The following is a 13,993-nucleotide window of genomic DNA, read 5'->3' as shown; positions in this document are numbered from 1 at the left end:
CACATAAAACATGCTGGCTTCACCTGATTTTTTGTTTTTTTATTTTATTTTTTCATTACATGCCATGCTGTATGGAGCTGCCAGCATGCCTGATATAAATATATTTTGCAAGTGCAAAGGTGTTGCTTTGTGTTTTGCCATGTGTGATTAAACTGCTTAATACGTTTGGCAGGCACACATTGAGGGGGCAGCGAGCACATCGCTTGTGGAAAGAGTGTGCACAAGCTCATGATTCCTCTTGTTTCTTCCTGTCCCTTCAGATGTGGGAAGAGCCGTGCACGCCCCAGCACACATCACAGAGAAAGTGGTGCAACTCTTCAGGAGTAAAAGCGAGTTTACCTTCTTGGCCTCCATCCAGCAGAAGTCGTCCACGTCAGGAGTCATTTTCTCCATCCATGAGTCAGAACACAGGTAATCCATTTGTAAGCCTCTTCATTCTGCTTCATGTTCCTGTTTCTGCTGGACCCACCCCCTCCTCCCAATAATTGTAAACTCTGTTGTTTTGAAAGCAGTCCAGTAGAAGGTCTCTTCTTTGCTGGTTGCAGAAGGCTGTTGTGGAGGAGTTGTATAGAAGAGAGCATCGTGTGATTACTGGATTAATCCAGGTTCATGCATCTGCTCAGGGAACTAAGATAAAATAATAATCTATTATTTTTCTATCTCGGTAAGGTTATAAAGTACTAAAAAATGCCAAGAATGCTGATGGTGTTGGTAACATCTTGCAGGAACAGACATTTACCAAATAACTCGAATACAGCACGGCCTTGGAATAAAGTGCCATTAGCTACCAGTGTAAAGAAACTGGTATGAACCTTCTCTGAGTAAAATGAGTATTTTGAATCACGGCTAGAGGCAGTGGCTTGAATGTTACTGCGGGAAATGAATGCTGTAAGACATCGTCGAGTGAGAGCAGTGAGCTCACCCCCGGCCCCCAGAGAAACTCCACAACTGTGAATTGTTTTAAAGGGCAGGCAGCATTGATTTTCCTCTCGCCCTCTGAAGGTAAAAGCCTTTAGTTCTGTAAAACATGCAGCCAAAGTGAGCTTGGAAGAGAGTGTGTATGCCGCATGTGTTTGCTGAGAATAAAGAAGAAAAAAAAAAAAGCAAAATCACACTCAGTGGGAGAGAAGATGGACTCTCAGCTGATGGAGAAGCTCGTGAAAAGGGAGCTGGCCTTTTCAAATGTAGTAAACAAAGCCTCTGATTCTTCCAGACGGGAGAAAGAAAAAAACCTGCTTCATCAGTAGATGTACGGGGCTTAGTGGAGGTATGTCACAAGCTAACCACTGTTATCTGTTTCAGATAAAATACTGGACATTGTTGCAGCAATCATGTCAGCTATGACACCAGTTCAAGTTTAGATTAATGTAATTGTGAAGTGCAGGATGTCGTATTATGTTCAGGCCAAACTCGACTCAACTTTTGATCTCCTGAACGGACGTGAAAAAGAGAAAAAAAAAGTTGCCATTTGACTCAGATGTTGTTTTTGTGGAGATGTATGAATAATACTCTGTCAGTTAGGGAGACAAAATGTCTAAAGTTTTCTCTCAGTGTGGAATTTTTATTGGATGGTGTTGCTGTGCACCCACAACATGCAACTCAAGGACCTCTTAATACCAGTAAAAACATCCATCAGACTCTTCTTTACATAACCTGAAACACCTGGCAGTCGTGTAATGACAGGTTTCCAGTGGGCGAGGGATCCGCAGCGTTTGATGCTGTGACAGCACAGGAACAGCCAGATGAAGTCTGAGGTACTGGGGGAGCACTGGCTGCTTAGACTGGGTGCAGCATAGAGTACAGTACACATGGACAGATTCAAAACATGCTCTGACAGCAATTTGGAGTTTGATTTTAGTTCCTTTCTCTTCCGGCAATAAAATAGATGCACTCAAGCAAAAACAAAAGTGATTTTTCTTAATTTGACATCTCCTTTCATACCATTTCTATGTAATATGCAGCAGTTGACTATCCAGATTATATACTGATTGTTTAACTATATACTAAATATGTGACTGCAGTTGTCATATTTGGTGCAACTTATTATTTACAGTTGTGCTCATATGTATTTGTCCCCTTTTATTAAAGAAAAGGCTGAATTTACAACAGTCACTCAAATAACTGGAGACTTAAAAAAGGAACAATAACTAAAAATTTGCAAAAATATAATTTGGTAATATAAGACACTGTTTTTTCATTTAACTGAGTTGAAGAAATAAACAACAAACAAACAAGTGGATCCTGGACAAATTAGAGCACTTTTTTCTGTTGAACAGTGGGACAAAATCCCTGTCAACAGGTGCAGAAGTCTGACTGAGAGGAACAGAAAACACCTGACTGGAGCGGAAACATTAAAGGATTGTTCAACTAAATATTAATTTATGAGTGATGTGATATGTAATAAATTATCTTATTTGTTTGCTTTTTAAAAAAATATTTCTATTGAACCAGAATTAGAAAATAATGTCATGATTTTCATAAAATTTTTATTTATAATGACTTTAGTCAATTTCAGCTTATTTTACAGGCAGCTGTTTTTTTCTTCTTTAATGAAAGGGGATGAATAAATATGAGCACGACTGTATGTGTCAAACCTTTTCAGAAGTGATGACATCAACTTGTATGTGTGAACAATCTGCATATGTTTTCCGTTATAACTGTGTTTCTGAGCATTTGTTGGTTTAAAAGGAAAGATACTGGATGTAGTACAATATAGTATAGTTCATGTTTAAGTCCAGTTCATTCTTGCACACAAATGTCTCGTCCTCAGCTGCGCTTTCAAGGTGAGAGTTGCTTTTCAGTCCCTTTTCTTTCTCGCTGCCTCAGTCAGGGTTTTTCTTCCACTTTCTCTGTGACACAACCTGCGGGCATAATTGTTGCACAGTGGGTTCTCTGAACAACAGCGAGGCAAGGCTAAATGGGGCCACTTGACTGTACTGCCCTCCTCCTTCAGGCACAATGACACGGATCATGCAACATATGTATCTCAGAGGAGCATTTGGACTAAGCAAATGTTTTATCAGACGCACTAAAACACACTTATTTCTGGCGCCATTTATAATCGTTATGTTGCTTGGAAGCATGTTTGGTTTAGACATTTATAGTTTGAAAGGGCTGTTTATTCACATTTGAATTTACATACAAATTACTTAGACATACTTTTTTATGATACAGTTTTGGTTTGTAACTCAAGCAAAAGTAGCTGTATTCATGCAAGAAATAAAACAAAGCAAAGCACATCATTTTTCATTGTCTTCCAAAATTATTGATCTGGTTGTTGCATTTGTAAATGTTGGCGGTTGCCATTCAGATTACGTGTGTTTAATGCTTCAGTGAGAAATTAAGTTTAGTTGCTTTGTAACATATAGTTTAGTGACATTTATGCGTCTGATTGTACAATATATCAGACTGTCTTCTTTTAAATTTTGGTTTAAGAAACAAAAAGTTATGTTCACATCGCAAAACTGTTTGGCTGTACTGCCAAGGCCACGATGCTGAAGTCAAGCTGTCAAGATCAGGCTGCTATTTTTGGCAACTGTTTGCAAATGTGACATTCAGACTTGACTCCGACTTGTCTGCCTAACCTCTGAGGCTATGGTGGAAGGAAAAGCTTATCTCACACAAGGAAAAGTAAGAGATGAAGTACGAGCCGTTACAGAAGAAATGTGCTTGTCCTTGTTATTAATTAATCAGTAAATTAATTTATTCATTTTAGAATAGCCTACCTTAAATGGCACCAAACCTTTAGAGCCCCAACGTCCTCATCAAAATGTGTTGAATCTGATGATAAGATCCTGCAGACAGTGTTGCTGTTGGAGGACATAGAGAGAAAATGACTGATTTCATTTCTGAACAGATGATATAAGATCATTTAAGCTAAAATCATCAGTTTTTTTCCTCTCTGCATGAATGTTTGCAGTGAAGGTTTTTACTACAAGTTTCAGATTTCCATACATTTTTGCCAAATTCTCTGTGGAGTTTAACTCTTCATCTTTGTGGAGCTGCAGGAATGTTTTTCTGGTTTCATCTTTGGGTCACTGACATCCATCCATCCATCCATCTTCTGCCGCTTATCCGGGGTCGGGTCGCGGGGGCAGCAGCCTAAGCAGGGAAGCCCAGACTTCCCTCTCCCCAGCCACATTTGCCAACTCTGCGGGGGGGATCCCAAGGCGTTCCCAGGCCAGCCGAGAGATATAATCCCTCCAGCGTGTCCTGGGTCTTCCCCGGGGTCTCCTCCCAGAGGGACGTGCCTGGAACACCTCACCAGGGAGGCGTCCAGGAGGCATCCTGACCAGATGCCCGAGCCACCTCAACTGGTTCCTCTCGATGCGAAGGAGCAGCGGCTCTACTCTGAGCCCCTCCCGGATGACCGAGCTCCTCACCCTATCTCTAAGGGAGAGCCCGGCCACCCTGCGGAGGAAACTCATTTCAGCCGCCTGTATACGAGATCTCGTTCTTTCGGTCACGACCCACAGCTCATGACCATAGGTGAGGGTAGGAACGTAGATCGACTGGTAAATCGAGAGCTTCACCTTCTGGCTCAGCTCCTTCTTCACCACGACAGACCGGCGCAGAGTCCGCATTACTGCAGACGCCGCACCGATCCATCTGTCGATCTCGCGCTCCATCCTTCCCTCACTCGTGAACAAGACCCTGAGATATTTAAACTCCTCCACTTGAGGCAGGACCTGACTCCCGACCCGGAGAGGGCAATCCACCCTATTCCGGCTGAGGACCATGGTCTCAGATTTTGAGGTGCTGATTCTCATCCCAGCCGCTTCACACTCGGCCGCGAATCGCTCAAGCGAGAGCTGGAGATCACGACCAGATGAAGCCAACAGGACCACGTCATCCGCAAAAAGCAGGGACCCAATCCTGAGGCCACCAAGTCGGATCCCCTCAACCCCTCGGCTGCGCCTAGAAATTCTGTCCATATAAGTTATGAACAGAATCGGTGATAAAGGGCAGCCTTGGCGGAGTCCAACCCTCACCGGAAACGGATCCGACTTACTACCGGCAATGCGGACCAAGCTCTGACACCTGTCGTACAGGGACCGGACAGCTCATACAAGGGGGTCCGGTACCCCATACTCCCGGAGTACCCCCCACAGGAGCCCCCGGGGGACACTGTCGAATGCCTTCTCCAGGTCCACAAAGCACATGTAGACTGGTTGGGCAAACTCCCATGCCCCCTCCAGGACCCCAGAGAGGGTATAGAGCTGGTCCACTGTTCCGCGACCAGGACGAAAACCACACTGCTCCTCCTCAATCCGGGATTCGACTATCCGGCGGACCCTCCTCTCCAGGACCCCTGAATAGACCTTACCAGGGAGGCTGAGGAGTGTGATTCCCCTGTAATTGGAACACACCCTCCGGTCCCCCTTCTTAAAAAGGGGGACCACCACCCCAGTCTGCCAATCCAGCGGTACTGCCCCCGATGTCCACGCGATGCTGCAGAGGCGTGTCAGCCAGGACAGCCCCACAGCATCCAGAGCCTTAAGGAACTCCGGGCGGATCTCATCCACCCCCGGGGCCTTGCCGCCAAGGAGCTTTTTGACCACCTCAGCGACTTCAGCCCCAGAGATAGGAGAGTCCACCCCTGAGTCCACCAGCTCTGCTCCCTCATGAGAAGACGTGTTGGTAGGATTGAGGAGGTCTTCGAAGTATTCCCTCCACCGACCCACAACGTCCCGAGTTGAGGTCAGCAGCTCCCCACCTCCACTGTACACAGTATTGATGGAGCACTGCTTCCCCCTCCTGAGCCGCCGGATGGTGGACCAGAATCTCCTCGAAGCCGTCCGGAAGTCTTTCTCCATGGCCTCGCCGAACTCCTCCCATGCCCGAATTTTTGCCTCGGCAACAGCCGAAGCCGCATGCCGCTTAGCCCGCCGGTACCCATCAGCTGCCTCCAGAGTCCCACAGGCCAAGAAGGCCCGATAGGACTCCTTCTTCAGCTTGACGGCATCCCTCACTGCTGGTGTCCACCAACGAGTCCTGGGATTACCGCCACGACAGGCACCAACTACCTTACAGCCACAGCTCCGGCTGGCCGCCTCAGCAATAGAGGCACGGAACACAGCCCATTCGGACTCAATGTCCCCCGCCTCACTCGGGACATGTTCGAAGCTCTGCTGAAGGTGGGAGTTGAAGCTCGCTCTGACAGGGGACTCAGCCAGACGTTCCCAGCAGACCCTCACAACACGTTTGGGCCTGCCAGCTCTGACCGGCTTCCTCCCCCACCATCTGAGCCAACTCACCACCAGGTGGTGATCAGTTGACAGCTCCGCCCCCCTCTTCACCCGAGTGTCCAAGGCATGTGGCCGCAGGTCCGACGATACGACTACAAAGTCGATCATTGAACTGCGGCCCAGGGAATCCTGATGCCAGGTGTACATATGGACACTCTTATGCTGGAACATGGTGTTCGTTATAGACAATCCATGACGAGCACAGAAGTCCAACAACAAAACACCATTTGGGTTCAGAGGGGGGGGACCATGCCTCCCAATCACTCCCCTCCAGGTCTCACTGTCATTGCCCACATGAGCATTGAAGTCCCCCAGCAGAACAATGGAGTCCCCAGAAGGAGCACCCTCCAGCACTCCCTCCAAGGACTCCAGAAAGGTGGGTACTCTGAACTGCTGTTCGGTGCATAAGCACAGACAACAGTCAGGACCCGTCCCCCCACCCGGAGGCGGAGGGAAACTACCCTTTCATCCACCGGGGTAAACCCCAACGTTCAGGCACCAAGCTGGGGGCTGATGAGAATGCCCACACCTGCTCGGCGCCTCTCACCATGAGCAACTCCAGAGTGGAAGAAGGTCCAGCCCCTCTCGAGGGTACTGGTTCCAGAGCCCAAGCCATGCGTCGAGGTGAGTCCAACTATATCTAGTCGGAACCGCTCAACCTCGCGCACAAGCTCAGGCTCCTTCCCCACCAGAGAGGTGACGTTCCACGTCCCTAGAGCCAGCTTCTGCAGCCGGGGATCGGACCGCCAGGGTCCCCGCCCCTTGCTGCCGCCCAGTTCACATTGCACCCGACCCCTACGGCTCCTCCCGCAGATGGTGAGCCCACGGGAGGTGGGGCCCATGTAACCTTTTCGGGCTGAGCCCGACCGGGCCCCATGGGCGAAGGCCCGGCCACCAGACGCTCGCTCTCGTACCCCGCCTCCAGGCCTGGCTCCAGAGGGGGGTCCCGGTAACCCGCGTCCGGGCAAGGGAACATTCATGCCCAGGTTAGTCGTCATCAAGAACGTCACTGACAGTTCTTCTCAAAGGAGCCATTCCTGCTGAAGTGAAACATGTCAGTATTCTCCAAGTCTCAGCCCATGAACCTGGAACCGTGTGCATGGCCAGACATCATCACCGCTAAAGGCTTTTGTTTCTTCAGTGATTTTGAACTGACTTATGTAACATTAAACATCCACACCAGTTCGGGGGACTGGCTGCGATTGGGCAGCGATTTCCAAATGATTTCACATCTTCCTTTTGGTTTGCTTTCGGTTAGGGTTGCTCTCACACACACACACACACACACACACACACACACACACACACGGCTTTGCAGGTAAAGATTGACTATGAAACAGGGGGATAGCTATCTAGTGCAGGCATGTTGTAGAATTTTCTCCTTCTTTTCTTACTTATTCTGTGGACGAAATTGCCTTTATTGTGAAGCTCTTGCAGGACTATTTCCAAACACTGTGCTTACTGCGAACATGAACCGCTCCTTTCAGGGCATCAACATCTCCGCCAGGGAGATATTTTTCTGCTGCTGGTTCTGTGACTCAGGATTGGAGGGCTTATTTACAGGTAATGTGTTAACGTGTGGGTCAGGTTATGGATACATAAACGGCTCGTAGTTTGGTCGTCATGATGCCTTTTGTTGGGTTCAGGTTGGTAAAACTAGACCTGTGCAGGACTTTGGGCCTGGTGTTCCTAATTTAACTGTTGTCTGCAGAACATGCTTTTTCTGAACGCATGCTGTTGCTTTTGTTTTCCCTCCTACCTAAACAATAATCTGCATCGCCTCCTCCTTCCTCCTGATACTTCATTGCAGTTGGCAGACGTCACTTTCTGTTTGGTAGCTGGACAGTCTGTTCACAGGCGAACGGACACCCCTGGTCTACTATGGTCCACATCAGAGTGCAGTTGATCTTCATATTGCGCCAAACGATTCGCACTGTCTTTGTTTCACACTTTGTTTAAAGCCGACCAAACAGCAGCTGTGTGAACGTGCCCTCAGTATAAAATACAAAAGTAATTATTTAGATATTTATCTCCAGAATCTTTCCATCTAAAGTTGTGACCAGGTAACAGGTTTTTGGGACCTGTGTTTTGTCTTTTAATACGGAGTGGAATTGAATGGAAATGTCGCTCAGCCAATCCACGACATGCAGAAGTTATTTTAAGATAAACTGTTGTGCGAGTGAGACTCGTGTTGTGTGTAAATTTGGTGAGAAGGTCAGATCCTTCTCTGCCTCAGTGCAGACCTCTGCTTCGTTGTGAGCAAGGATTTTTTTCTGAACCTCTGAATCCACTCTGAAGGCCTTATTAGAGCCCTCTGCTGATGCTCGTGCTTTTCCGTTTGAACGCAGGCCTACTGTTCAGCCAACCAACCAGAAGCCACTGTAGCTTTGCGATTTGGCCAATTTCAGTCATATATTTCCTCTCCCTCTCTGTCCTTTCATTACTTTCTTCCATCCCTCTCAACACAATCAAACCAACCCCTTTTCCCTCCCGCCTACCCTGCCAACTCAGTTCCCACAATATGATAATATCCCCCTCCCTTCCTTCCTCTCATCCCCCGCTCGCCTCATCGTCAAAGTAAAAATGTCTTTTAGATGCAAGCATTCCTTTGAATCCATCGCAGAGTAGTTCTTGTTGTTTTTTTTTTGCTTTCTGTGCCCAACACTGGGGAATGTGGAGGAAGGTTTATTGCTGCTCCATTTGGCTGAATACAACAAAAGGAGATGATTTCTGCCCAGGCAGCAATTTTCTTGGTCCCAGGAATGCTTTCATTGTCGGCAAGAGGCAGATGCTCTGTGATGAACTAACTCAAAGCGTAGTTTCTCCACTGCTCTTCCCAGCCGAGCACTCCAACTCCAAAGATGCTTCGCTCGCTCCTCCAGCTGCTCTGTTCATCTGTTTGCCCTTTTGCAACTCTACAGGTCTGTCTCTCCTCCTGTGACTCCGTTCATAAGTGGTTTCAGGTTGTTCTCTCTTCTGAAACATGCTGAGCAGAAAACGAACATGTTTGTGGAGAATCTTCTTTGTTAAAAGTTTGTGAATCACGGGGAAGGGAGGATGCATTAAATATTTTTTTTTAACAATTTATGGTGACAGAGAAAATCTAAGTCTCACCACGTCAGTATTTTCATTAATTGCAACCTGGTTTTTACAGTTTAAAGTGAACATAGGCTGAATTTTGATTGTAAGGAAACAATCAACTATTTGATTTAAGTAAAATCCATAAATAAAGTAAAATTGTTTTGTATTTATTTTGCAGGTTTAAGTCAGGAAATGAACCTCATTTCCAAAAGTTACCTGTCCACAAATTACTGAGGTTAAATAACGTAGGTACAGACATAACATTTATATAAGTGCTAGATAAAATGGAATTTAATGTTAAAGACAGGACCTCAGTAGTTTTTTTTTCCCTCTGGTGTCTTGCAATGAGTATAAAAACCCCCAAACCAGACGGCTTAAGACCCAGCTGTAATGAATCCTAGGTTGAGGAGCCGGAGCAAGACCGTGCTTTTCTCCGAGCTGTAATCTGTGCTGTGGAGACACTGAAGGTAATGAAGGCCTGGGAGTGCAGGCTGTAGCTGCACGGTCTGTGTGACATGGAAGAATATAAGTAAGTGAAGGGTGTAAATCTTATTGTTTCATGATAGAAATGTAGAGAACACGCAGAAGCATACCTCATCACCATCATGTAGAGGTAAGGAAGGGTCTGGAGCAGTTTTTTTTTTCTGGTACTGAATAAAAAAAATAAGTCGTGAAACTTTAGTTTGTTCAAACTTCACTAAAACATTTTCAGTGTGGAACTTAAAGGAAACATATTATCCGTTATATTTATTCAAGGCTACAAACTCAAAATAGTTGCCCTGTGTGGTTATAATGGACAGAAGGATTGCAGGCACCGTCTAGAAGTAGATCACAAAGTAGAGCAAGCACAACTTATTCCAGTGGAAAGGCAGAGTTCCTGGAAGAGTCTGGACTCTCCAGTGCCGTGCAGCCACAGCCGCGGCGTGTTGCTTCTATCTGTACCTGCTTCTGTGCCTGAAAATGTGCTGAATTTTTCCGAATTTATATTTCCATCAGATGTGTTTTGTGTGTGAATGTTTGAGAAGAGGGGCCTGCCGGCATCAACACTGAACCGCTGATCTGCCCTGCGGAGGGTGCTGATGGATGATCTGCACCCTCTCACCTCTGTTAGACACCAGCTTCCGCACTGCGCTCCCTGGAGCAGAAATTAGTTTCTGCTACTAACAAGCTTTAAACGTCCATTTTGTTGTTCATCAAAAAATTGTACTCGGTTGCATTTGAGTCAAATTAATGCATGTAGTGTAAGTTCAGTATCAACTTCTATTTCAGATCTGGTTGGTTGTCATGAACTCATGATGAAAATATCTGTATCTTAAGCTGCAACATGGCTGACCTTTCAGCTGGCTAGCTGGCATCATTGTCTGTCTGCTGTTTTTGCTGCTTGTAAAAATCATGTTGGTTCCGAACTCTGAAGTAAAAACAAAAGCCAAGGCTGCATAAAATGAATGTTGCTCCATTGACGGCTGAAAGAAAAGGTCTTCTTTTTTCTTTTTGTTCAGTGGTCTATCATGGTAATACTGCTTATAGGGAGTGGTTACAACTGTGTAAGTACGTGCCACTGGTGAACTGATGTGCTTTAGAAAACCACTGAAAGATGGTCTGTTGAGCTTCATCTCAATGTTTTTTTCTCCTCATAGTATCCAATAACTATGTATCACTTTGTAGGACTGGGTGATTAATCAGATTTTAATCTCAACTACGATCTGGGTTTTCAACCATCATAAAAATAAAAGGGTGTGATTATTTTTCTCTCTGCAGTTTCCTCTCCTGCTGTCTTCAGCTGCTAATCGAGCGTCTCTGGCGTTGCAGCGCTGTGCTGTAAACTCCTCCCACAGCCGCTTTGCTTTCATTCACACACTGTTGCCAACTTGGAGACTTTCTCGCTAAATCTGGAGACTTTTTTTGTTAAAAGCGACAAATCTAGCGGCTTTTACTGGAGTTATTAGAGACTTTTCTGGTGTTTTGGCGACTGACTTGAAGGCACATATTGTTCTGCAGTTACTGTAAGGAAGGAGCAGCGGGAGCCTCTCCCGTCCTAAAGCACTCCCAGGCGGCCAGTCTCAGTCGGCTCCGGCTGCAGGTCAATGTAGAATAACTGCAGTAGGTTGTGGAAGTTCACCTAAACATAGTTTATACCATTGTCAGTGACAACTGGCTGCATTATTTTCCTATACATAGTTCGGCGAGTTAAACACTGTTATAGCCCTCTTTTACAGGGCGTTGCCATAGCAACATGTTAACCAGCTGGTTCAGATCAGCTGTCTTTTAACAGGTGAATGAGAGAAACGCGCTGCAGCCTGACAGCGGTTCTTTGCTTTTTTTAGGTTGTTTTTTTTTTTTTTTTTTTGTCTTGTCCAGCATTTAAGCAAGCAGACTGATGTTCTGGATGCTGTGTTCTGCTGAGCAAATTTATTTTGCCAAGGGGAACTTTTATAGATGTGGGGACAGCAGTTGTTTGGTATAAAACGTCATCGAGGCCAACGTAAAATAGTTCCTATATAAGCGGTAAAAGCAGATTAAACAACTCGGAACCGTGCATTAGACGGTTATAATGCACGACACGGAGTCTAGAACACCATGACGCGCAGCGTTGTTTAAAAATAATGGATAATTGTGTTAAATGATTGAGAACTTTAATTTCAGTCAAAATAATCATGGTTATTATTTTTGTCATAATCGAGCAGCCCTAGCACTTTGTCAGTTGCTGTGAGCTAGTCTTACTGAGCCGAAGACATCAGTGCAATTTGCAGCTCTACCTTTACAGAAGAAGCCTACAGGGAAAGAAATCCTGAAGAGCATCAAGTCCACAGGAAAAGAAAAGACTCTCACAGCTCAGCAGGTGCTCTCCCTCCTCAGCAGCAACAGAAACAAATTGTTAAACCCACCCTGCCTCATATCTAGGAACCATAACCCTAATAATTCATGTTACTGTATTAATCACAATTTGGGAAAGTCTGCTCGGGATTTGACCCATCTGTAGGTGTACAGAGCAGTGGGCTGCCATGTTTCGGTGCCTGAGGAGCTGTTGGGAGGGGTTGAGAGCCTTGCACAAGGGCCCACAGTGGTTTACCCCTACTGGTCCTCCAGGGGGCGCACCACTAGGCTATCACACCCCCACCAGTGCATTTAGTAGTCAGGAATAAGGCGGATGTTGCTGCAGTCAGACCTCTTTCCCCTGTCCAGCAGTTTTTGACTCCAGGGACTTTCACGTTGATATTCTTGTAAAAACATGGATAATAACTTTATTTGACTCGGCTTTGTTTGGAATTTAAGCATATTAAAAATAAAATAAAAAAACATCTTGGAGCTATCATTTTGTTTTCCTTTGTAACAACACCTTGTAATGATTAGAGTGAGACTTTATAGTTTAAAAAAAGATTTACTAAGAAGGGATTTAGGCTATTTATAATGTGCTGAGATATGTAAAGCTGATTTATTTGTTTTTACAGTTTGAGCTTTTTGTTTTTAATCTGTAGCTCTGAGCAACCTGAGGGGTCACAGGATTAGGGGAGTCTTGTTTCAATAAATCTGGCTCATAAAATCCCCTCACTGAATACAGACGCATATTATCAGAATCATGTAAGAAACTGACACCTGGAGGGCAGGTAGAGGCCACTACATTCCCCATATGTCTTCTGGGCACCTGAAGGGTCATTTCCACTGACACCCGTTGAAGCTCCTGCATCGTGAGGAAAGGCTATTTTATTTAGGTTGTGTGCAAGACAATTCCAAATACCTAAATCTTTAAAAGCAGTACAGATGATGCAAAGAAAGAGTTAAAAAGTACTCAAAGGCAGCAACAATTAAAAAAAAAATTGTGATAAAATTAAAATGATTAGGAATAATCTGGGTGTTTATATTTGTTGCTGCATGTTAAACAATTGATGAAATTGACTTTCTAAACTACTTACCATTAGTCGATATTTATATCTGACCTCACTTCAAGCCACATTTGTCATTGTCCACCTCTGTTCAGATATAATAATGATATTATTGTAATATAAAAATATTAGCATCATTAGCTTTCATATATATGTACCTTATTAACAATCAATATTTAGCTCAGTAGTTACTAGGTCAGTGGGGTTAAAATACATCTAACTCAGTAAAGCTAATTAATGTCATAAATTATTCTACTGTATGCAGTAAAAGTAATACTAATAATATTAAGACTTAAAATAAAGTCACTTTCAAAGTTTACTCTTGAAAAATGAAAAGACAAGATCAGGTTATTTATGCAGCCTAGAACATTTTATACAGAAGTAAAATAACTTCATGATGGAGCAAAAAACCCAGGATGAGAATAAATACTTTCATTAATCTGAATTGAAATTGAAAGGTTCATTCTTTGTACAAGCCAACCCTGTTTTCTGCATTGCCACCTTCCTGCTTGTGTTTTGCAGAGCTCTGTCAGCAGTCTTTGATCCTCTGATACAAACATGCTCTGATTCCGTCTTTGGGTTCATTTTGAGCGAGACAATGGAAGTCTGTGCTGAATGAGTTTGGATTAAATAAAGCTGAGCTGTGTTCATGGAACCACCGGATGTTTAGTTAGCTTAGCAGTGTGAGTTCCTATTTCTTTAGCAACTTTCATGGAATATCTCCATGCATCTTTAACAATGATGATTACCTATTCAAACTCACGTTGAGTCCAGATTTAGTAA

General features: G+C 44.7%; 1 protein-coding gene across 1 annotated transcript in view; it reads left to right on the top strand.

Annotated features, from left to right (window-relative positions):
* Positions 1-13,993, top strand: part of LOC306756389 (protein kinase C-binding protein NELL1-like) — a gene marked incomplete at its 3' end in the record, with an annotated part of 316,128 nt that overhangs the window by 48,722 nt on the left and 253,413 nt on the right. The window contains exon 3 of the mRNA XM_079241118.1: positions 261-411. Coding sequence (XP_079097244.1) covers positions 261-411 — 151 coding nt within the window. The remainder of the gene's footprint in view (positions 1-260; positions 412-13,993) is intronic.

Source organism: Telmatherina bonti, assembly GCF_933228915.1.
Source record: "Telmatherina bonti genome assembly, chromosome: 1".
NCBI classification, from domain to species: Eukaryota; Metazoa; Chordata; class Actinopteri; order Atheriniformes; family Telmatherinidae; genus Telmatherina; species Telmatherina bonti.
This window is presented reverse-complemented; position numbering and strand designations above follow the sequence as displayed.